Source organism: Nerophis lumbriciformis, linkage group LG24 (assembly GCF_033978685.3).
Source record: "Nerophis lumbriciformis linkage group LG24, RoL_Nlum_v2.1, whole genome shotgun sequence".
NCBI classification, from domain to species: Eukaryota; Metazoa; Chordata; class Actinopteri; order Syngnathiformes; family Syngnathidae; genus Nerophis; species Nerophis lumbriciformis.
This window is the reverse complement of record NC_084571.2, coordinates 28,893,595-28,920,451: the sequence shown is the minus strand read 5'-3', so window position 1 is coordinate 28,920,451 and position 26,857 is coordinate 28,893,595. Positions and strand designations below refer to the sequence as shown.

General features: G+C 38.0%; 1 protein-coding gene across 3 annotated transcripts in view; it reads right to left on the bottom strand.

Annotated features, from left to right (window-relative positions):
- The window catches only part of cacnb1 (calcium channel, voltage-dependent, beta 1 subunit), a 125,090-nt gene that overhangs the window by 25,516 nt on the left and 72,717 nt on the right, over positions 1-26,857 (bottom strand). For 2 of the 3 annotated variants that reach the window (XM_061981914.2, XM_061981916.2), the window contains exons 7-10: positions 22,199-22,227; positions 9,875-9,955; positions 6,221-6,279; positions 6,024-6,133 (exon numbers count right to left, since the gene is read on the bottom strand). In XM_061981914.2, the coding sequence (XP_061837898.2) occupies positions 6,024-6,133; positions 6,221-6,279; positions 9,875-9,955; positions 22,199-22,227 (279 nt within the window). Of the gene's footprint in view, positions 1-6,023; positions 6,134-6,220; positions 6,280-9,874; positions 9,956-22,198; positions 22,228-22,510; positions 22,672-26,857 lie in introns of all 3 variants that reach the window. The other variant, XM_061981917.2, reaches the window with a different exon arrangement.

Below are 26,857 nucleotides of genomic sequence, written 5' to 3'. Positions count from 1 at the left end.
TAAGGCTGCACGAGTGCTGCCATCACTGGCTAAGCAGCGGTTTGTTGACGAGGAAATGAATTCCAACACAATTGAACAGCAAGATAATGGTCTATCCTACAGTCAGGTAGTTTCATGGTCTAGGGCTGCACGAGTGCTGCCATCACTGGGTGAGCAGTAGTTCATTGAGGGGAAACATGAATCCCCACACGAGTGAGTAGCAGGATAATTGTGTCTTGCCTACAGTCAAGCATGAGGGGGGTAGTATCATGGTCTGGGGCTGCAGGAGTGATTCCATTACCCGAAAGGATTAAGGCAGTGCCAGATAACAATGGCGCTCACACTGAATATTGGTGTGAAAGTAGATAAAGGATGTCCCTTGAGAGGATATACATTTATTACTGCATGTACCTGAGACGAGGGTGTTGTGTTCTACGTCATACTGGCTGCAAGTGTGGCTCATGTTGTGATGCAACGCAGCGTCCTTGCAGTGATAAGAGTTACAGGAGGTAGGAAGCGGAGGCAAGGCTTCCATTAACCTCCACACACACACACACGTACACACACTCATGTTTGCAAATTGAAGCGAGGAACCTGGCTATTCGTGAGCTGGATGAGGACCAGCACTAAGCTTCGACACCCGTACTGTATGTACAGTAAGCTTTGGCTTCCCGCTTGAAGAGAGCAGCTCGTGGCCCTTCTGCCCTCCCACACAGATCCGATCTGGTGGTTTTTTTGTGTGTTTTTTTTTCCTGGGAGGGGATTTCATAACACGTTTTTGTTAGAAGCCACCGGCTGTCAGAGTGAAGTATGAGGAGCAGCCGACAGGCAAGCAGACGGGCAAACAATCCATGTGTGAGCAGGAGGATGGAGGGGAAGAGCGAGGAGGAAAAAGGTGGAAGGTTAGGAGATGGAGCGGAGGGATGCATACATACCCAGCACGTCTGAATCAAGGGTGGAGGAAGGATATGAGCGGTGGGAGAGAGCAGGAAAGGGCAGAAGGAAACATGGGTGGAGGGCAGAGAGACAGGATGAAGAGAGATCAGGCTTAAGATTGCAGTCCCCAAAGGGGGCATGACAGAAAATAACTTTGTGCACGTTTATGAGCACCAAAAGTGAGGAAAAACCTGTCATCTTCCTCACTTATTTGAAAAATAAATAAAGGCTTCGCGTCACGTCCTAAAACGCAGCCTGGAGCTCTGCTAACTATCTGTCAGTCGTCTACAGAAATGAGACCTGGAAGTTTGTTACGTTGTTGTACGTGATATATGGCGTCTATTATGTTGGGAGTAGTAGAGAGCGGATAAAAGTACACAATAGCTCTTCTTGAAGACAAAGGCTTTTCAGTTCAGTTCAAAACTTGGGGGAAAAACATTTTCGCAGAAAATTCCTGAAAACCCGAGAGTGCTCATAGAGGGACTTAAACCACTGTAAACACATTGGCAGATCCTTGCTTTGACATTTCAACCTTTCTAGCAAACAGAGAACACTGCGGTCCAAACTTGTCATTTATATAACTGAGGCGTTCCTCAAGACACCTCTTTAAGTCCTCTCCAATTTGTTTTCCTAACACGATTTATGTAACTAAGGTGTTGCTGTGGCTTGTTTACTTCTGTAGTCATTTGTTCAACTTCTTTCGTTGTACTAGTGGTGTTCCACAAGGTTCCATTTTAGGTCCTCTCTTTTTCAGTATGAGAGACTCTCAATTTCGCCACAGATTCTTAAAAACACAATCTTTGACTGGCTTACCGGTAATTGCAGAAGGTCCGTAAAAACAGCAGTGTGCTGCTGTAACTCTGACAAAATAAATAGACCAAAAAATCAAATATCCACTGCAGAGGATGCTGGTTCTCCAGAATATTTAAAAAAAGACTAATAGTGACAGGAGAAGTCAGGCCCCACAGTCCTTAGCAAGGGGGCCCCTAGACAATTTAGTTGAATACCCCTGTTGTAGACACACCCTCTGTCGGAGATAGGTGTAGACAAAAACAGCTTATTGAAGCTGCACATTAAAGACACACTGAAAAAACATTTAAACTGTCTGTATTCCAGCATTAACGATCAATTTGGGTTAACACAATTACAAAATTCCAATAACCTGCAATGGACCTTCAAGATGAATGTAAAATTGCTAAAAAATAAATAAAATAAATACTACATACATACATACATACATACATTCATTATATATATATATATGTATATATACAGTATATATATATATATATATATATATATATATATATATATATATATAGTATATATATATACAGTATATATATATATATATATATATAGTATTTTATAGTAATTGTTTTTTAAATGCGCCAGAAAATAACCTGTTTTGTACACTGTTGATGTGATTCAATGAACAGTAGGGTGTAAATGTGTTTCTGTATATTATTTCTCCAGCAATGGTCATGTGGTGACATCAATTATGCTATTTTGAGAGATAACTATTGAAGTCTGACATCACTGAAGGCTGTATTGTATGTGTGTGTATATATATATATATATATATTAGGGCTGTAACTAACGATTCATTTGATGATCGATTAATCTGTCGATTATTTCGATTAATAATCGGGTGAAGGAGACAAACTACATTTCTATCCTTTCCAGTATTTTATTGGGAAAAAAACAGCATACTGGCACCATACTTATTTTGATTATTGTTTCTCAGCTGTTTGTACATGTTGCAGTTTATTAATAAAGGTTTATAAAAAAATTTTTAAAAAAAATAATAAAAAAATTGTTATATATATATATATATATATATATATATATATATATATTAGGGCTGCAACAACTAATCGATTAAATTCGATTATAAAAATAGTTGGCGATTAATTTAGTCATCGATTCGTTGGATGCTATTTTTATTTTATTTATTTTAAATTTTTTTTAATAAACCTTTATTTATAAACTGCAACATGTACAAACAGCTGAGAAACAATAATCAAAATAAGTATGGTGCCAGTATGCTGTTTTTTTTCAATAAAATACTGGAAAGGATAGAAATGTAGTTTGTCTCCTTTATCCGATTATTAATCGATTAATCGAAGTAATAATCGACAGATTAATCGATTATCAAATTAATCGTTAGTTGCAGCCCTATACATACACACACACACATACAGCCTTCAGTGATGTCCGACTTCAATAGTTATCTCTCAAAATACCATAATTGATGTCACCACATGACCATTGCTGGAGAAATAATATACAGAAACACATTTACGCCCTACTGTGCATTGAATCACAGCAACAGTGTACAAAACGGGTTATTTTCTGGCGCATTTAAAAACAATTAAAACGCATCAGCAATTAAAACATATCTTATGTAGTACTGTCAAAATTAAAATTGCAAAACGCATATTAAAAGTGAAAAAATTAAATATTTGAACTCACAATTTATAGAAGCTATTCGACGCCGTATAAGCCAGTGGCACCCCCTCGTCGTCGGGTTATTCGAGTGGAAATGGCGAGCATATCCCCATTTCATCGCCAGAACAGGTGAGCTAGCTTCCGGAGTTGGCCGACATCGTCTCACAAGATGTAGTTTCTCTTTAAATATCCTTCTTGAAAATGTATATATACTGTATCTGCCACATAATCAACGTTTTATTCTCCTTCTCGGCTATCCTGGTTTGGCTACAACGCAACACTTCCTGCTTCCTGCTAAATTGAAACTTGTGAATAGAAACTCAATTTGGAATGACAAGTGAGTATCCAATCACAGTCTTGCTAACATCAGGCTAACTAGATAGGCTATTGTCAACAACTTAAGATCTGATTGGCTATCGCAACTGTCTCTCTTTCAACGTGATGCCAGCTAGAAGGCTTTACTGACAACAACTCGTGATCTGATTGGCTATCGCAACGATCTATCACCTTCTCTATCACGTTCTCTTACAGTGCACGGACGAGCATGGCAACATAAGCCAGCTGAATTCTGATTGGATACAAATTAAAACTAACAACAACAGCACTGGAACGAGCATAATATCACATGAAGAGAATATGAATAATTTTAGATATTTAGGGAAAGTAAATTAAAAACATTTTTTTATCTTTAATTATGATCATGATTTCTGGTTATGTTAGGCCAGCAGAGACGGCCTTGCTGGGCCCACACTTGGTCAACAGGTCACACTGAGGGTGGCCGTTATAAACAACTTTAACACTGTTACAAATATGCGCCACACTGTGAACCCACACCAAACAGGAATGACAAACACATTTCGGGAGAACATCCGCACCGTAACACAACGTAAACACAACAGAACAAATACCCAGAAGCCCTTGCAGTGCTAACTCTTCCAGGACGCTACAATATACACCCCCCCACAACCTCCTCATGCTCTCTCAGGGAGAGCATGTCCCAAATTCCAAGCTGCTGTTCTTAAGCATGTTAAAATAAATAATGCACTTTGTGACTTCAATAATAAATATGGCAGTGCCATGTTGGCATTTGTTTTTCTCCATAACTTGAGTTGATTTATTTTGGAAAACCTTGCTATATTGATTAATGCATCCAGCGGGGCATCACAACAAAATTAGGCATAATAATGTGTTAATTCCACGACTGTATATATCGGTATCGGTTGATATCGGAATCGGTAATTAAGAGTTGGACAATATCGGATATCGGCAAAAAGGCCATTATCGGACATCTCTGGTTATAAGTTGGGTTTTTAGGACATTCTATTTTTGATGGATCAGAGATATGTTCCATCCATCTATACCAGGGGTCGGCAACCCGCGGCTCCGGAGCCGCATGCGGCTCTTTGATCACTCTGATGCGGCTCAGCAGCTTACTTGCTGAACCCCCCAATTTTCCCGTGAGACTTCCGGATTTCAGTGCCTCTCGCAGAAAACTCCCGGGATCAATATTCACCGATTTTCACCCTTACAGATATAATAAGGGCGTGCTATGATGGTACAACATTCAGCGCCCTCTACAATCTGTATTAACAGCGTGCCAGCCTAACAATTGTTATACAATATACATCGCCTGCTTGCACACGTACGTGACAGCAAGGCATACTTGGTCAACAGCCACACAGGTTACACTGACGGTGACCATATAAAACAACTTTAACACTCTTACTAATAATGTGCCACACTTTGAACCAAAACCAAACAAGAATGACAAACACATTTCAGGAGAACATCTGCACCTTAACACAACATAAACACAACAGAACAAACACCCAGAATCCCATGCAGCCCTAACTCTTCCGGGATACATTATACACCCCTGCTACCACCAAACCCCGCCCCTACCCCAAGCCTGCTCCCTCACACATCAACACCCCCCCCCCCCCCCCCTCTCTCTCTCTCTGTGCGACGGTTGAGGTGGGCGGGGTTTGGTAGCGGGGGTGTATAATGTATCCCGGAAGAGTTAGGGCTGCATGGGATTCTGGGTATTTGTCCTGTTGTGTTTATGTTGTGTTACGGTGCAGATGTTCTCCCAAAATGTGTTTGTCATTCTTGTTTGGTGTGGGTTCACAGTGTGGCGCATTATTAGTAAGAGTGTTAAAGTTTTTTTTTATACCGCCACCGTCAGTGTAACCTGTGTGGTTGTTGAGTAAGTATGCCTTGCTGTCACCTATGTGAGCAAGCGGAAGTCCCATACAACATGTGGCTGATCAGGCACGCTGGTTGTAGCGGGTGCTATATGCTGTACCATCACGGCATGCATGACGCTGTCAAGCGCTATTCATATAAAGCTCGCGTGCCGCACCAGCTTAAAAATTCCATATTAAGGTGTGGGCAGCGTGTCTGAGACCCCTGATTTATACATAGCACAAAGCAAAAAAAAAACTTTGTATGCAGTGTTATTTCATTTAAAATTTCAAAAGTTTTTGCGGCTCCCATTGTTTTCTATAATTTGTGAAACTGGTCAAAATGGCTCTTTGACTGGTAAAGGTTGCCGACCCCTGATCTATACCATACAATATATTGTGCTTGTAGTTTGCAGTGAGACGACGTGCAGTACAAACAGAGATGTTGTGAAAACTAAAATTATTTTTGCTTACCCAGGCTGGAGCGAGTGCTGGAGCGCTCGATGATGGTGTGCTTGCTGGGGTTGTTGAGGACCGAGCGTTTGGCCAGCGAGATGTCGGCCGTCACCCGCGTGATGGATATCCTGCGACAGGGAGGCAGCGCGGCGGTCGGTTGCCGGGATACGGAAATTGGGAGAAACGGTGTGCGGTTGAGGTGAGACGACACTTACCTTCCCTCAAACTTGTGTTTCAGGAAGTCAAAGAGGGCCTTCTGCATCATGTCGGTCACCTAAAGAGAGAACCACTTTATTAGGTACTTTTTTCATCGTGTGTCGCATACAGAAAAACTGAAGGATGCTCTTGAAATGATTCTGTATTAATTAAATATAAAATCTTGCATTGATACTTTTAATTTCCTGGGGATGTAATTGGATGCAATGGCCCACATATGTGATGCTGTCTGAACAAAACATCCACATCTTCGCTTTGTGTTATTGGTTAACAACAAATTAGTGTAATATTGTTAAGGGAGAGTTGTCCTTCCTTTGGGCAAAATTGAAGGCCTTAGAAGTTCAATCAATTAAAGATTATTTATATAGCCCTTAATCACAAACGTCTCAAAGGGCTGCTACTACTACTTACTAGCTTTTGCCTTGGTTCTGTTTGAAGAAGATAAACACAATGAATGCACCCTGTGTTTTTCATCTAAGCACTCTCAAACACATATATTATTTTTAATGATGTCATCAGGTGTCATCCTGGAGAGTGAGTCAAGGAGGAGAGTGTGTGTGTGTGTGTGTGTGTGTGTGTGTGTGTGTGTGTGTGTGTGTGTGTGTGTGTGTGCTCGGCCTTACACACGTCAAGTTACCTTTCGGTTTAGATACTTGATTAACTAGGCCGGGAGTCGGCAACCTGCGGCTCTAGAGCCGCATAGCGCCACCCAAGTGTCTCTTTGGAGCTTTTTAAAAAATTTATGAAAATGGGGAAAAAATATTTAATACAACCTTCCTACTTGTTAGAAATCCCACTGTTTAATACGTTTGTGTTTATGCTTCACTGGTGAGAGCATTTGGCAATCACCGTTTTGTCCTACTAATTTCAGCGTTCCTTGAACTCACCATAGTTGTGTGGACTGTGACGCAACAGTTTGTTCACATGTATACCTTTCTCCGAGGCTGCCACCAAAAGACGTGTTTTATACCACTCCTTCTTTGTCTCATTTTGTCCACCAAATGTTTTATGCTGTGCATGAATGCACATTAGTGAGCTTTGTTGATGTTGTTGACTTGTGTGGAGTGCTGGTCACTGCATGACTGCAGTGACCAGTGCATACATGCTATTTAGGCTAGCTGTATGTACATATTGCATCATTATGCCTAGTTTGTACGTATATTTGAGCGTATTTAATTTATTTTACTTATGTCCTCTGTGTATTTAATTTGCATGTCTCATGACACTTTGTCTGTATGTAATATTGGCTACATTTACGATAGTTGTTTGTGTGCCATGTTGTCCCAGACCACAGCAAAAAATACCGTAATAAATCTTTTAGAAGAAGACAGCCTGCAGTTTGCATTAACATGGACACACACATCTATACCTTTGGCCATTCTAAGTCAGTAATTTCCAAAAGTTATCTCACCCTCTAAGTAGCCTCTGTTTTATAAATGTTTTCCAATGTTGTAAAAATGTGTAGAATAAATACAAACCCCGTTTCCATATGAGTTGGGAAATTGTGTTAGATGTAAATATAAACGGAATACAATGATTTGCAAATCATTTTCAACCCATATTCAGTTGAATATGCTACAAAGACAACATATTTGATGTTCAAACTGATAAACTTTTTTTTTTGCAAATAATCATTAACTTTACAATTTGATGCCAGCAACACGTGACAAAGAAGTTGGGAAAGGTGGCAATAAATACTGATAAAGTTGAGGAATGCTCATCAAACACTTTTTTGGAACATCCCACAGATGAACAGGCAAATTGGGAACAGGTGGGTGCCATGATTGGGTATAAAAGTAGATTCCATGAAATGCTCAGTCATTCACAAACAAGGATGGGGTGAGGGTCACCACTTTGTCAACAAATGAGTGAGCAAATTGTTGAACAGTTTAAGAAAAACCTTTCTCAACCAGCCAATGCAAGGAATTTAGGGATTTCACCATCTATGGTCCGTAATATCATCAAAGGGTTCAGAGAATCTGGAGAAAGCAGCTAAGCCCATGACCTTCCATCCCTCAGGCTGTACTGCATCAACAAGCGACATCAGTGTGTAAAGGATATCACCACATGGGCTCAGGAACACTTCAGAAACCCACTGTCAGTAACTACAGTTGGTCGCTACATCTGTAAGTGCAAGTTAAAACTCTCCTATGCAAGGCGAAAACCGTTTATCAACAACACCCAGAAACACCGTCGGCTTCGCTGGGCCGGAGCTCATCTAAGATGGACTGATACAAAGTGGAAAAGTGTTCTGGGGTCTGACGAGTCCACATTTCAAATTGTTTTTGCAAACTGTGGACGTCGTGTCCCCCGGTGACTGCACGTCACTGAGATATATATATATATATATATATATATATATATATATATATATATATATATATATATATATATATAGATAGATAGATAGATAGATAGATAGATAGATAGATAGATAGATAGATAGATAGATAGATAGATAGATACATACATCCTGAAAATATGCAAACAAAACTGTGTTTAGATAATTGATACTTCAAACTTGCATAAATAAATATTAAGGAATATAACATAACATGGCTTCTGAGAGCTTCAAAATGTAATGAATAACATGCTAAAGTTGTTGATAAACAAGCAATTGTTTTAATAATTAAATACGGTCATTTTAAATGAATTATTAGGATAATTTAAAATTAATTATTTCAAATATGTTTATTTGAATGTATAATTCTAATGCCTGGATGTAATAAGGAGTCAGAAAAAAAACAATTAATTTTGATGTTTTTAGCAAAATATAGTAAAAAGTTATTTAGTTTTTTTTTTTACATTAATAAATATATTTGTAGGTAAGATAAACATAATAATACAATTTATCTCTAGTCTGGATGATTTATTTCTTGTCACCCTGGCTGTCCTCACTCAGGTCCGCATGGAGCTGGAGGGGGCGTGGCCTCCAGCTCCGGCTGAAAATCGGGAGATTTTCGGGAGAATATTTGTCCCTGGAGGTTTTCGGGAGAGGCACTGAATTTCGGGAGTCTCCCGGAAAATTCGGGAGGGTTGGCAAGTATGTTCTGTTATCAGTACCGTATCAGAAGTGGAAAAGCTGTAGCAGGACACCCCTAATTGTAGGTGTCAAAGCATGTAGTTGTTAGTTTTATATTTATTAATAACAAATTAATTTCATTTTCAAAACATGTCAATGGCCAATAAAGAACCAACCGCACGCTCCACTTTCGACACCATAAACTGATTTTAAACAGGGTTTTTTTATACCATCAACATGGGACTGGACAATTTGTTCACTTTATGCAAATGTTTGTTAATTAAACGGCGCAACACAAAATGGACACAAACACTCTCTTCCAGCCGCGCAAATAAACAAGCTCTCTCACACATGCTTCCACTTTGAAAACAAACCTACTACAAAATGGCAATGAAATAAATTGTCTGCATGCGTCTTCTTGACAGTCGGGGCATGCGACTGAATTAATTATGGATGAACCGCCTAAAACAGTTTATTTCTAGAATATGCTGAGCAATAAAAAAAAAACGTAAAAAAACTGAAAATAGTCCCCTTGCCACACTTTCAACACCCCAGATCTGATGATGATCAAACCACACTGCTCCCTTACCCTCACCCCATAGAGCAAGTGTACCTAATGTAGCGTCCTCACCTCGTAACCTTTGAGCGACGGCCCGACCAGGATGATGGGTCTCATAGAGGGCACCACGTCATAGGGGGGCACATGCTCCATCTGTGAAAGCACACACACACGTCATGAGCGTTCACACACTGCATACTGTATGTTTAGATACTCCTCCCCGCCTGAGAGCGGCCTGATCGATTCCCGGCCTCTTTTATCATCTTTTCCATTTAATGGCCGCTGTGAGGTCACACGGCACTAAGTTCTAATTCTCTCAGGCGGCTGTCTCGCTTAATTAAAGTCTGCATAATTAAGCCCCGAGTGTCGGGGGGAGCTGGCTTTAATCACGGTCCACACCATTAGGTACACCTGCACAAAATAACGAGATCCAATACAAAATCACCATCATTTAAAAGTGCTTTTTATCAGTCGACGGTTGCTGTTTGCAGCGGCGTTAAACGGCGTTATATGTATAATATAACCTTATTCAACTACATGAAAGGGTCAGAATATTAGGAACGGCTTCTAGAATGGTGGCTTGCGCTCCAACGCCACAGTAATAGACTTACCTATATTTCTAACCAGGGGCATTAATGTCTTTCATTTTTGGATGGAGCTCTCGCATTGTGCTGGTGTACATAAGCTTGCAAAGTACCATGGAAATCGATGAGAATGTGCCGTATAGAAACTTGCAGGTTAGTCTATAAAGTCGAATCTAAATATCAATAATAATTCAGATTAATGGTGTGCTTTAATGCAAATTTAGCTGGAGTATATTGTGCATCTTAGGGTTGGCGATATGGCTGAAAACTAGTTACGATATACAGTACAGGCCAAATGTTTGGACACACCTACAAACCCCGTTTCCATATGAGTTGGGAAATTGTGTTAGATGTAAATATAAATGGAATACAATGATTTGCAAATCATTTTCAACCCATATTCAGTTGAATATGCTACAAAGACAACATATTTGATGTTCAAACTGATAAACATTTTTTTTTTTTATGCAAAGAAGTTGGGAAAGGTGGCAATAAATACTGATAAAGTTGAGGAATGCTCATCAAACACTTATTTGGAACGGGCAAATTGGGAACAGGTGGGTGCCATGATTGGGTATAAAAGTAGATTCCATGAAATGCTCAGTCATTCACAAACAAGGATAGGGCGAGGGTCACCACTTTGTCAACAAATGCATGAGCAAATTGTTGAACAGTTCAAGAAAAACCTTTCTCAACCAGCTATTGCAAGGAATTTAGGGATTTCACCATCTACGGTCCATAATATCATCAAAGAGATCAGGGAATCTGGAGAAATCACTGCACGTAAGCAGCTAAGCCCGTGACCTTCGATCCCTCAGGCTGTACTGCATCAACAAGCGACATCAGTGTGTAAAGGATATCACCACATGGGCTCAGGAACACTTCAGAAAACCACTGTCAGTAACTACAGTTGGTCGCTACATCTGTAATTGCAAGTTAAAACTCTCCTATGCAAGGCGAAAACCGTCTATCAACAACACCCAGAAACGCTGTCGGCTTCGCTGGGCCTGAGCTCATCTAAGATGGACTGATGCAAAGTGGAAAAGTGTTCTGTGGTCTGACGAGTCCACATTTCAAATTGTTTTTGGAAACTGTGGACGTCGTGTCCTCCGGACCAAAGAGGAAAAGAACCATCCGGATTGCAAAGTTGAAAAGCCAGCATCTGTGATGGTATGGGGGTGTATTAGTGCCCAAGACATGGGTAACTTACACATCTGTGAAGGCGCCATTAATGCTGAAAGGTACATACAGGTTTTGGAGCAACATATGTTGCCATCCAAGCAATGTTATCATGGACGCCCCTGCTTATTTCAGCAAGACAATGCCAAGCCACGTGTTACATCTTTCATAGTAAAAGAGTGCGGGTACTAGACTGGCCTGCCTGTAGTCCAGACCTGTCTCCCATTGAAAATGTGTGGCGCATTATGAAGCCTAAAATACCACAACGGAGACCCCCGGACTGTTGAACAACTTAAGCTGTACATCAAGCAAGAATGGGAAAGAATTCCACCTGAGAAGCTTAAAAAATGTGTCTCCTCAGTTCCCAAACGTTTACTGAGTGTTGTTAAAAGGAAAGGCCATGTAACACAGTGGTGAACATGCCCTTTCCCAACTACTTTGGCATGTGTTGCAGCCATGAAATTCTAAGTTAATTATTATTTGCAAAAAAAAAAAAGTTTATGAGTTTGAACATCAAATATCTTGTCTTTGTAGTGCATTCAATTGAATACGGGTTGAAAAGGATTTGCAAGTCATTGTATTCTGTTTATATTTACATCCAACACAATTTCCCAACTCATATGGAAACGGGGTTTGTAATTCAATGCGTTTTCATGACTATTTACATTATAGATTGTCACTGAGGGCATCAAAACTATGAATGAACACGTGGAGTTATGTACAAACCCCGTTCCATATGAGTTGGGAAATTGTGTTAGATGTAAATATAAACAGAATACAATGATTTGCAAATCCTTTTGAATGCACTACAAAGACAAGATATTTGATGTTCAAACTCATAAACTTTTTTTTTTTTTTTGCAAATAATAATTAACTTAGAATTTCATGGCTGCAACACGTGCCAAAGTAGTTGGGAAAGGGCATGTTCACCACTGTGTTACATGGCCTTTCTTTTTAACAACACTCATTGGGGAACTAAGGAGACACATTTTTTAAGCTTCTCAGGTGGAATTCTTTCCCATTCTTGCTTGATGTACAGCTTAAGTTGTTCAACAGTCCGGGGGTCTCCGTTGTGGTATTTTAGGCTTCATAATGCGCCACACATTTTCAATGGGAGACAGGTCTGGACTACAGGCAGGCCAGTCTAGTACCTGCACTCTTTTACTATGAAGCCACGTTGATGTAACACGTGGCCTGGCATTGTCTTGCTGAAATAAGCAGGGGCGTCCATGGTAACGTTGCTTGGATGGCAACATATGTTTCTCCAAAACCTGTATGTACCTTTCAGCATTAATGGCGCCTTCACAGATAGGCACCTCACGCATTTGTTGACAAAGTGGTGAACCTCGCCCCATCCTTGTTTGTGAATGACTGAGCATTTCATGGAATCTACTTTTATACCCAATCATGGCACCCACCTGTTCCCAATTTGCCTGTTCACCAGTGGGATGTTCCAAATAAGTGTTTGATGAGCATTCCTCAACTTTATCAGTATTTATTGCCACCTTTCCCAACTTCTGTGTCACGTGTTGCTGGCATCAAATTCTAAAGTTAATGATTATTTGCAACAAAAAAAAATGTTTATCAGTTTGAACAAATATGTTGTCTTTGTAGCATATTCAACTGAATATGGGTTGAAAATGATTTGCAAATCATTGCATTCCGTTTATATTTACATCTAACACAATTTCACAACTCATATGGAAACGGGGTTTGTACTTAACAAAAAAAGGTGAAAACACTGAAAACATGTTTTATATTATATTTTCTTCAAAATAGCCACCCTTTGCTCGGATTACTTTTTCGCACACTCTTGGCATTCTCTCTGGAGCAGGCCTGGGCAATTATTTTGACTCGGGGGGCCACATTTAGAGAAAAAAATGTGTCTAGGGGCCGGTATATCTATTTTTCGGAACACTAATACAAAACCTCAGAATAATATCTGATTGAATGCTAAAAACGTTATGACAGACCACGTTAAAAAACAATGGAATTTTAAATTTTTCTATGAACGATAAAACACTGAATATTGACAAAATATGAATGTCACGCCCCCTTTCGATCGACATATTATACAATCAAGTGAAACGCAACAAAAATGCAACAAATAGTGAAATATGAACGCGAAGGGTACAAAATAAACCCACCAACAATCTGATATTTGCTAAATTTCCCCCAGGGATCAATAAAGTACTTTCTATTCAAAAATCACTAAGCTTTAGAACTTTGTTGTGAAAATCTCCTTCCGCGTCTGTGGAAACGCTTCCCGCCCACACTGCTTGGTGCCTCGTCTGAGCTGCTGTGACATAGATTACCATAGTAACTAATTAGATGACCATAGTAACTAATTAGATGACCATAGTAACTGGTATATCATCCATAAGCGCAGATTCCAACCATTGAAATACTTGGTATAGTTCAAGACTTACGGTCATTAGAAAACATCACTGCACATCATAATGGCAGCTACAGTTTCCATCTTAAAGATCTAAAAAAAATATTTGGGAATGTCCGGCGGGCCAGATTGAAAAGCTCAACGGGCCGCATGTGGCCCCCGGGCCTTAATTTGCTCAGGTCTGCTCTAGAGCTTCAAGAGGTAGTCACCTGAAATGGTTTTCACTTCACTGGTGTGCTCGAATCTCATCGAGAGAATGCCAAGAGTGTGCGAAAAAGTAATCAGAGCAAATGTTGGCTATTTTGAAGAAACTAGAATATAAAACATGTTTTCAGTTATTTCACCTTTTGTTAAGTACATAACTCCATGTGTTCATTCATAGTTTTGATGCCTTCAGTGACAATCTACTATGTAAATAGTCATGAAAATAAAGAAAACACATTGAATGCACTGCAAAAAGTCAGTGTTCAAAAACAAGAAAAAAATTACAAAAATTAGGGGTATTTTATTTGAACTAAGCAAAATTATCTGCCAATAGAACAAGAAAATTTGGCTGGTCAAGACTTTCCAAAACAAGTAAAATTAGCTAACCTCAATGAACCCAATAATACCTTAAAATAAGTATATTCTCACTAATAACAAGTGCACTTTTCTTGGTAGGAAAAAAAAGACCTTTATGCTCAATATGTTGAAAAATATTCTTAATTTAAGTAAATGCTAGTGCCATTATCTTGACATAATGATATGGTCATCATGATTTTTTTTTCATGCTTGAAGAAATTATTACTTTAAAAAATTAGTTGTATACTTGAGTGTTAATGACACAGCTTTGCAACAGTTGATATTCTAGTTTCAAGCATGTTTTACTCAATATAGGTCATCAAATCTCAGCAACAAGCTGTAATATCTTACTGAGATCATTTAGGACCAAAACCCTTAAAACAAGTAAAACACTAACATAAAATCTGCTTAGTGAGAAGAATGATCTTATCAGACGTAAAATAAGCAAATATCACCCTTATTTGAGATATTTAATCTTACTTAGATTTCAGTTTTTGCAGTGTGAGAAGCTGTGTTCAAACTTTTGGCCTGGACTGTATATATTTATCCCACATAACCAGTTCATTGCCACATATTATAAACGTTGCGCATTTTTTTATTTTTTTTATTTCCCCGCCTCAACTTCCTGTTTATGTTTTCTGCAGGTCGGCTGTACCTAATGTTTTGGGCCAGTGAACGCGTTCCACAAGCACATAATCAATGCAAAAGTACAATCAATGTGTGGTACATATAGCAAGTATGTAGAGTAAACACACATACAGCACCCACACACAGATGATCCATGCCGCAACTTACAGCGTGACTCATCATAAGCACAATGATTCATCCACATGAGCACTTTTTTTTTTTTTAATTCACAGTCATATGCTGGGAGCACGATGTACGTACAGTGTGCACCGTAGCAGGTCGCCACGACACTACACTACGTGACCTTACATAAAGCTCATTTGGCCTGGTTTGCATCCACACGGGCTATTAATACATATTGCAAAAGGCTCAGGTCAGTGCTGAGTGGTGTCCGTGACAGCGGTGTATTAATAGTGTTAGTACAGTGGCGTCTACCGGCAGCAGCGGCGTCTACAACCGGCGGTCTGTGGGCCTAACCGTGACGTCACACAGATCAGAGACAAGCACATTCCCCAAAACACTGTCGTAGAGAGGATCTTTGCATCACATCTTTCAAAACAGCATAGTGGTCTTGTTATATAAAGGATCTTTGACTAACAATTTTGTTGTAGCTCCTTGTTTATTGTTTATCTAGTGCAGGGGTCGGCAACCTTTACCACTCAAAGAGCCATTTTGACCCATTTCCACAAATTAAAGAAAACAATGGGAGCCACAAAACTCTTAATATGGAAATGTAATGTTAGTGCGGCCCGCGAGTTTTATATGAAGGGCACTTGACAGCGTCACACTTGCCAACCCTCCCGATTTTTCTGGTAGACTCCCGAATTTCAGGGAAACTATTCTCTTGAATGTATGTTGATTTTCACCCAAACAACAATAATAAGGGCGTGCCGTGATGTCACTACCTTTAGCGCCCTTTACAGCTTGAACAAACAGCTTGCCAGCCCAGTTACATGTTATATGAGGCTTCTGCAGACACACATAAGTGAATGCAACGCATACTTGGTTAACAGCCATACAGATCACACTGAGGGTGGCGATATAAACAACTTTAACACTCTTACTAATATGCGCCACACTGTGAACCCACACTAAATAAGAATGACAAACACATTTCGGGAGAACATCCGCACCGTAACGCAACAGAACAAATACCCAGAATCCCATGCATCCCTAACTCTTCCGGGCTACTTTATACACCCCCGCTACCACCAAAGCCCGCCACCCCAACCCTGCCCCCCCCCCCACATCAACAACAACACCCCACCCCCGTGCGTAGATTGAGGTGGGCAGGGTTTGGTGGTAGCAGGGTGTGTAAAGTAGCCCGGAAGAGTTAGGGATGCATGGGATTCTGGGTATTTGTTCTGTTGTGTTTATGTTGTGTTACGGTGTGGATGTTCTCCCGGAATGTGTTTGTCATTCTTGTTTGGTGTGGGTTCACAGTGTGGCGCATATTAGTAAGAGTGTTATAGTTGTTTATACGGCCACCGTCAGTGTGATCTGTATGGCTGTTGAACAAGTATGCCTTGCTGTCACTTAGTGTGTGAGCAGACGCCGCATACAAAATGTGACTGCGCCGGCACGCTAGCTGTTTCTTAGGTGAAAAAGCGGACGCGACGACAGGTTGTAGAGGACGCAAAATGCAGTGCCATCACGGCACGCCCTCAATTTTGTTGTCCGAGTGAAAATCTGAGAATGTTTGCCCTGGGAGAGGCAGTGAAATCCGGAAGTCTCCCGGAAAAATCGGGAGGGTTGGCAAGAATGCAGCTGAGCCGCATCAGAGTGGTCAAAGAGCCGCATGCGGCTCCGGAGCCGCGGGTTGCCGACCCCTGATCTAGTGGTATGCCAAAGAATCACTTGATTAAATATTCAAACACATTGTTACTGTTCAAATTGTGTGCACTGCAATGTTAAATACAGTGTCCGCCCTGACACTGTAGGGTCCGGTAGGTCGTGAGTAGAGATGTCCGATAAATGCTTTAAAATGTAATATCGGAAAATATCGGTATCGGTTTCAAAAAGTAAAATTAATGACTTTTTAAAACGCCGCTGTACGGAGCGGTACATATACGGTAAAACACGGATGTAGGGCATACCCTCCCGCGAAAATCTCCCGGGGCAACCAATCATTCTCCCGAATCTCTCCCGATTTCCACCCGGACAACAATATTGGGGGCGTGCCTTAAAGGCACTGCCTTTAGCGTCCTCTACAACCTGTCGTCACGTCCGCTTTTCCTCCATACAAACAACGCCCCGTCACATAATATATGCGACTTTTACACACACATAAGTGAATGCAAGGCATACTTGGTCAACAGCCATACAGGTCACACTGAGGGTGGGCGTATAAACAACTTAAACACTGTTACAAATATGCGCCACACTGTGAACCCACACCAAACAAGAATGACAAACACATTTCGGGAGAACATCCGCACCATAACACAACAGAACAAATACCCAGAACCCCTTGCAGCACTAACTCTTCCGGGACGCTACAATGTACACCCCCCGCTACCACCAAACCCCGCCCACGCCCACCAAGTTAATGTTGATATTTACCTCAGAAGGCTGCAAATAGAAAAGAGGCATTCAATTTTGTATTTAAATTTTATTTAATATACCATTGATGTTTTTTCGTTTGTTTTTTGAACGTTGATGGCCCTGCGATGAGGTGGCGACTTGTCCAGGGTGTACCCCGCCTTCCGCCCGATTGTAGCTGAGATAGGCTCCAGCGCCCCCCGCGACCCCAAAGGGAATAAGCGGTAGAAAATGGATGGATGGATGGATTTTGCATTATTAAGTTATATAAGCGTTGCTTGTTCCATATTCAGTGTTAAAGCAAATCAGTGTAGCAAACTGAGCAATAATTAACGTTTTATTCATGCACTTTCTCTTGCTACTTCAAGGCTTGAATGTTTGATTCATTCATTATTGTTATTTTATTTTCAAATGTATTATTAGTCTGTGGAAAAAGTTGTTTTTGATATTTACCTCAGAAGGCTGCAAATAGAAAAGAGGCATTCAATTTTTATTTACATTTTATTTGATATGCCATTGATATTTTTTAATTATTATTATTATTATTTGAAACTCGATTTTGCATGTCACTATAAAGTTATATAAGCCTTGCTTGTTCAATATTCAATACAAAACTTGTTTGGGTCCCTATTAAAAGGTTAATTTGTTCAACCTTGGCCCACGGTTCAGTTTTAAATTTTGGCCCACTCTGTATTTGAGTTTGACACCCCTGATATAGAGTATATTTGACAACATTTTGTAATAGACCATAAAAACAGCAGTGCACTCATGCTATATGAAGGATCTTTGACTAGAATTTTTGCAGAAGGTCGTTAAAATCAGCAAAGTATACCTATTATATAGAGTATATTTGACAACATTTTGCATTAGATCATAAAAATAGCAGTGCACTCATGTTATATGTATGATATTTGACTAACGTGTGTACAGTCGGCCCACAAAAACAGCAAAGTATACCTATTATATAGAGTATATTTGACAACATTTTGCATTAGATCATAAAAACAGCAATGCACTCATGTTATATGAAGGATCTTTGACTAGAATTTTTGCAGGAGGTCGTTAAAATCAGCAAAGTATACCTATTATATAGAGTATATTTGACAACATTTTGCATTAGATCATAAAAATAGCAGTGCACTCATGTTATATGTATGATATTTGACTAACGTGTGTACAGTCGGCCCACAAAAACAGCAAAGTATACCTATTATATAGAGTTTATTTGACATTTTGTAATCGGTCATTAAAAACAGCAGTGTACTCATGTTATATGAAGGATCTTTAACTTGCATTTTTGCAGTAGGTCCTTAAAAACAGCAAAGTATACCTATTATAGAGTATATTTGACAACATTTTGCATTAGATCATAAAAATAGCAGTGCACTCATGTTATATGTATGATATTTGACTAACATTTGTACAGTAGGCCCACAAAAACAGCAAAGTATACCTATTATATAGAGTTTATTTGACATTTTGTAATAGGTCATTAAAAACAGCAGTGCACTCATGTTATATGAAGGATCTTTGAGGATCTTTGACTAGCATTGTTGCAGAAGGTCCTTAAAAACAGCAAAGTATACCTATTATATAGAGTATATTTGACAACATTTTGCATTAGATCATAAAAATAGCAGTGCACTCATGTTAGATGTATGATATTTGACTAACATTTGTACAGTAGGCCCACAAAAACAGCAAAGTATACCTATTACCGGTATATAGAGTTTATTTGACATTTTGTAATAGGTCATTAAAAACAGCAGTGCACTCATGTTATATGAAGGACCTTTAACTTGCATTTTTGCAGTAAGTCCTTAAAAACAGCAAAGTATACCTATTATATAGAGTATATTTGACAACATTTTGTAATAGACCATAAAAACAGCAGTGCACTCATGTTATATGAAGGATGTTTGACTAGAATTTTTGCAGAAGGTCGTTAAAATCAGCAAAGTATACCTATTATATAGAGTATATTTGACAACATTTTGCATTGGATCATAAAAATAGCAGTGCACTCATGCTATATGAAGGATCTTTGACTAGCATTTTTTGCAGAAGGTCATTAAAAACAGCAAAGTATACCTATTATAAAGAGTATATTTGACAACATTTTGCATTAGATCATAAAAACAGCAGTGCACTCATGTTATATGAAGGATATTTGACTAACATTTGTACAGTAGGCCCACAAAAACAGCAAAGTATACCTACTATATAGAGTTTATTTGACATTTTGTAATAGGTCATTAAAAACAGCAGTGCACTCATGTTATATGAAGGATCTTTAACTTGCATTTGTGCAGTAGGTCCTTAAAAACAGCAAAGTATACCTATTATATAGAGTATATTTGACAACATTTTGTAATAGACCATAAAAACAGCAGTGCACTCATGTTATATGAAGAATCTTTGACTAGCATTTTTGCAGAAGGTCGTTAAAAACAGCAAAGTATACTTATTATATAGAGTATATTTGACAACATTTTGTAATAGACCATAAAAACAGCAGTGCACTCATGCTATATGAAGGATCTTTGACTAGCATTTTTGCAGAAGGTCGTTAAAAACAGCAAAGTATACCTATTATATAGAGTATATTTGACAACATTTTGTATCAGACCATAAAAACAGCAGTGCACTCATGTTATATGAAGGATCTTTGACTAGCATTTTTTGCAGAAGGTCGTTAAAAACAGCAAAGTATACCTATTATATAGAGTATATTTGACACAATTTTGCAATAGACCATAAAAACAGCAGTGCACTCATGTTATATGAAGGATCTTTGACTAGCATTTTTTGCAGAAGGTCGTTAAAAACAACAAAGTATACCTATTATATAGAGTATATTTGACAACATTTTGTAAAATACCATAAAAACAGCAGTGCACACATGTTATATGAAGGATCTTTGACTAGCATTTTTGCAGAAGGTCGTAAAAACAGCAAAGTATACCTATTATATAGAGTATATTTGACAACATTTTGTAAAATACCATAAAAACAGCAGTGCACTCATGTTATATGAAGAATCTTTGACTAGCATTTTTGCAGAAGGTCGTTAAAAACAGCAAAGTATACTTATTATATAGAGTATATTTGACAACATTTTGTAATAGACCATAAAAACAGCAGTGCACTCATGCTATATGAAGGATCTTTGACTAGCATTTTTGCAGAAGGTCGTTAAAAACAGCAAAGTATACCTATTATATAGAGTATATTTGACAACATTTTGTATCAGACCATAAAAACAGCAGTGCACTCATGCTATATGAAGGATCTTTGACTAGCATTTTTTGCAGAAGGTCATTAAAAACAGCAAAGTATACCTATTATATAGAGTATATTTGACAACATTTTGTAATAGACCATAAAAACAGCAGTGCACTCATGTTATATGAAGGATCTTTGACTAGCATTTTTTGCAGAAGGTCGTTAAAATCAGCAAAGTATACCTATTATGTAGAGTATATTTGACAACATTTTGCATTAGATCATAAAAATAGCAGTGCACTCATGTTATATGAAGGATCTTTGACTAGCATTTTTGCAGAAGGTCGTTAAAATCAGCAACCTACTGACCTACTCAGTGGCCTAGTGGTTAGAGTGTCCGCCCTGAGATGGGTAGGTTGTGAGTTCAAACCCTGGCCAAGTCATACCAAAGACTATAAAAATGGGACCCATTAACTCCCTGCTTGGCACTCAGCATCAAGGGTTGTAATGGGGGTTAAATCACCAAAAACGATTCCCGGGCGCAGCCACCGCTGCTGCCCACTGCTCCCCTCACCTCCCAGGGGGTGATGGGTCAAATGCAGAGAATAATTTCGCCACACCTAGTGTGTGTGTGAGACAATCATTGGTACTTTAACTTTAACAAAGTATACCTATTATATAGAGTATATTTGACAACATTTTGCATTAAATCATAAAAATAGCAGTGCACTCATGAAGGATCTTTGACTATCATTTTTGCAGGAGGTCGTTAAAAAGTGCTACTGTCGTATGAGGATCTTTGACTGTATTTCTTTCTCGCTGGTCCTTTAGAAACAGCGGAGTGCTTAAGTCCCGTAGAAAATCTTTGACTTCTTTGAAGTACACCCTTTAAACGCAACTGAGTGCTCCTCTCATATAGAGGAACTTTGATTAGCGTACTTAAAAAAAAAAACAGGTGGTAATTAATATTTTCCCTAATGTTGTGGTCACATTAATTAGACTGTACTACTCATCTTTGTCTGTGTTGCGGCCTCCCGCCGCAGTCATCATAAATGGAGACAAAAGGCGTGCATCAACGCTAATGAGATGTGTCACGGACGTGCGGCGCACCTGCAGCGTCACCATGACAGCCAGTGGGGAGGCGACGCGAGGCTTGCCAGGTGGTGAATATGAATGTGCGCGTTTTACTTTTAACTCGCGGCCAGGCACTCCAAAATAACAGGAGGGGACGTGAGATGAGGATGAGGAGGAAGCCAGCGGGGTTAGCAAACAAAGCACACTCACCGACTTCTGTTTCTGTTTAGCCGGGCCGCCTACAGAAGCGTTCCACAGAACATTCCAGAAAGACACAAAAACACACGAGAGCATAGTTAGTTATCTGCAGGTTAGCTTTGAGGAGGGGAGGGGTTGGTACAAGTTTATAGCTCCTCCCCCATCAGGCATGTTAGTTTAGCTCCTCCCTCAGGCCTAGAAGAGTGGGAGGGGCCAATCAGTGTGAAAGGTCAGGGCAGCAGGGTTAGTGAGAGACAAGTGCAGGCAGGCAGGAGGAAGTGGACGAGGCTGAGCAGCATCCAGGCCCCGCCCCCTCAACGTTACCTTCTTAAAGAAGGGCAGCCGGTGCGTGTTGGCCTGAGGTGACGTCACGCTGCCGGACATGCCCTTAGGGGAGCGAGGGTCACCCTGCGACTCAGGGAGCTCCTCAGCATCCAGGTCGAGGGGGTCTACGTCAAAGGTCACGGTGGACGTGTCCACGTGCGCTGATGAGGATGATGATGATGATGATGATTGTAGTGGGGGGGAAGTAACAGTGACAGAAATAAGGGAAAATAGGAGGAAGATAGAAGATAAGAAATGTGAGATGCAACAAAATTGCACGAAATGAAAAGACAGGAAATGATATCGGCGAGTGCGAGGAAAAAACTGAAAATTACAATCACCGCTCAACAAAGCAAAATGTCAAAGGAAGAATTGAATCGTTGCTGGTTAATATGAGACATAGGGTCTGTCCGTAATATGCCCCTCATTACACCTGATTAACACAGTTATTAAATTACAGGGAAGTCTTAGGTTGCTGACTGATTTTTGTTTCATTGGCATTTTGTTTGCATTTAATAGACATTTTGTACATAGTTTTATCAATAATTCAAATCATTTTTGTCAGTATTTTGTTTGTATTTAAAAGCCATTTTTGTATGTATTTTTGTCAATATTTCAGTCACTTTTTGTCTGCATTTTGTTTGTATTTAATAGGCATTTTCTTCGTATTTTTTTCAATATTTCAGTCACTTTTAGTTAGCATTTTCTTTGTATTTAGTAGGCATTTTATACGTATTTTTTAATCAATATTTCAGATACTTTTTGTCAGCATTTTGTTTGTATATAATAGCCATTTTTTGTACGTATTTTTAATTAATAATTCAGATACTTTTTGCCAGCATTTTGTTTGTATCTAATAGCCATTTTTTTGTATGCGTTCTTGTCAATATTTCAGACATTTTTAGTCAACGTTTTGTTTGTATTTAATAGGCATTTTTATTTTTCCTTATCAATATTTCAGTCACTTTTCGTCAGCATTTTCTTTGTATATAATAAGCTTTTTGTGTGTATTCTTATCAATATTTCAGATATTTTTTGCCAGCATTTTATTCGTATTTAATAGGCATTTTTTTCACATTTTTTTCAATATTTCAATCACTTTTAGTTAGCATTTTTTTGTATTTAGTAGGCATTTTATACGTATTTTTTAAATCAAGATTTCAGATACTTTTTGTCAGCATGTTCCCATTTAATAGCCATTTTTGCATTTTTTTATCAATATTTCAGATATTTTTTGTCAGTATGTAGTTTGTATTTAATAGCCATTTTTTATGTATTTTTTTCAATATTTCAGTCACTTTTAGTCAACATTTTGTTTGTATTTAATAGGCATTTTTAAGTACGTATTTTTTTATCAATATTTCAGTCACTTTTTGTCAGGATTTTGTTCCTATTTAATAGCCATTTTTGCATATTTTTATCAAAATTTCAGATAATTTTTGTCAGTATTTTGTGTGTATTTAATAGCCATTTTTTCTATGTATTTTTGTCAATATGTCAGACACTTGGTCAACATTTTGTTTGTATTTAATAGGCATTTTTATGTTTCTTTATCAATATTTCAATCACTTTTCGTCAGCATTTTGTTTGTATTTAATAGGCATTTTTATGTTTCTTTATCAATATTTCAGTCACTTTTCGTCAGCATTTTGTTTGTGTTTAATACGCATTTTGTGTGTAGTCTTATCAATATTTTAGATACTTTTTGTCAGCATTTTGTTCGTATTTGATAGACATTTTGTTCGTATTTTTTTCAATATTTCAGTCACTTTTAGTTAGCATTTTCTTTGTATTTAGTAGGCATTTTATACATATTTGTTATCAATATTTTATATACTTTTTGACAGCATTCTGTTTGTATTAAATAGTAATTTTGTACATGTTTTTTTCCAATATTACAGTCACTTAATTATTACTATTTATTTTGTAATTCGTAGGCATTTTATACATATTCTTTAATCAATATTTCAGATATTTTTTTCAGCATTTTGTTTGTATTTAATAGGCATTTTGTACGTATTTTTTTAATCAATATTTCAGACACTGTCAGGATTTTGTTCCCATTGAATAGCCATTTTTGCATATTTTTATCAATATTTCAGACACTTTTTGTCAGGATTTTGTTCCGATTTATTAGGAATTTTTGCATATTTTTATCAATATTTCAGATCATATTTGTCAGTATTTTGTTTGTATTTAATAGCAATTTTTCTATGTGTTTTTGTCAATATTTCAGACTCTTTTTGTCAACATTTTGTTTGTTTTTAATAGGCATTTTTATGTTTCTTTATCAATATTTCAGTCACTCTTTGACAGCATTTTGTTTGTATTTAATACGCATTTTGTGTGTAGTCTTATCAATATTTCAGATACTTTTTGTCAGCATTTAGTTTTATACATATTTTTTAATCAATATTTTAGATACTTTTTGTCAGCATTCTGTTTGTATTTAATAGTAATTTTGTCCATATTTTTTTTCAATATTACAGTCACTTTTAATTAGCATTTATTTTGTATTTAGTAGACATTTTATACATATTTTTTAATCAAAATTTCAGACACTGTCAGGATTTTGCTCCTATTTAATAGCAATTTTTGCATATATTTATCATAATTTCAGACACTTTTTGTCAGGATTTTGTTCCTATTGAATAGCCATTTTGGCATATTTTTATCAATATTTCAGACACTTTTTGTCAGGATTTTGTTCCGATTTATTAGGAATTTTTGCATATTTTTATCAATACTTCAGACACTTTTTGTAAGCATTTTATTCGTATTTATTAGGAACCTTGTTGTATGTGTTCGCAACTTTTGGTCAGCATATTGTATGCATGTAATATGCATTTTTTTTACCTATCTGTATTAATATTTCAGACTCTTTTTGTCAACATTTTGTATGCATTTAATATAATTTTTTTTAACAGTTTCATTAATATTTTAGAGACATAACATCTTGAACTTTATTGAAAATGAAATGTTCATCTCATATGTGAATCGATGTATGAAGAATTCATTGATGTAAACTGTGTTTCAAATTGAGAGCAAGAAGTGAATTAGAAGTCGCTAAGAATTGGAAAGTGGTAGGATTAAATAAACTCTGCTTCCTCTTACTTATCGGACATGTTGTAATGATAAATTAAAATATGTGTAATATGTAATGTGTCATGTTGAAATTGTAAACATGTTCAAAATAAACCTCAACCAACGTTTTGTCAACATTTTTAATCCATTTAAAATGGGCATTTTGTACATATATTATAAATATTTCAGACATTTTTTGTCAACATTGTTGGCATTCAACAGGCATTGTGTATGTATTTTTATTCATATTTTTAAAATATTTTGGCCATTTTTGGTCAACATTTTGTACGCATTTAATAGACATTTTGGATGTATTTGAAAATTTCAGACAACATTTTGTGCATATTTTAACATTGTGTATTTATTTTGTAGGCAGTTTAGACATTTGGTACGCATTTAAGCACATTGTACGTATCTTATGGGCATTTTCAAGTATTTCATAAGCATTTCAAACACATTGTATTATTATTTTGTGTGCATTTCATCATTTGTATGCAATTTTCTTTGGCATTTTGCATACATTTTATAGGCTCTCTGTGTGCACTCCATTGGCATTTCGTGCATAACTCAAACACACGTTTTATAGGTATGTTTTACAATTCCTTACATATTTCAAAGGCATTTTTAGGACATTTTATAGGCATTTTGCATACATTTCATTGCCAATTTGTGCATCAATGTTTTGTACCGATCTGAGAAGGAGTTTGTATGCATTTTGCACGTATTTCCGCAACATTTTGTATGCATTTCATGTGTTTCAGAGACGTGTCGTAGACATTTTGTACATATTGAATGCTGAATGATGCTACAGAGCCAGGAAGGAGCATTCAAAACGACGCAATAACGTGCAAATACGCTCTCTAGTGGCTTTAATTTAAACACACTGTAGGAATGTTGTCTTTACCCTGGTTATTTTTCTTCACTGATTGATTACCGTTGAGGCAAGAAAAATAAATATTTTTTTCTCTAAACGATAGCATGAGTGTGTAGGCTTTTCTCTCAGCACTCACACAATTACAGGAGAAGTAGAAGAACAGAGAGCCTTAATTGAAGCAACAAAAGCTGAGTGAATAAGAAAAATAGATAGAAAGAGGAAGTTGTGTCGGTGTGGGTGTGGACGAGGAGGGGTGGGGATGGTATGTTCGAGTGTGAAGTCCCGCTATCCAGCTCTTAGCTCTGTTTCTGTCATGTCTGCTACTTGACCCGGCCGCCTGCTGGTTCACCGACTGATTGTCCAATTAAGCTCTTCATCAGCGCGTATGC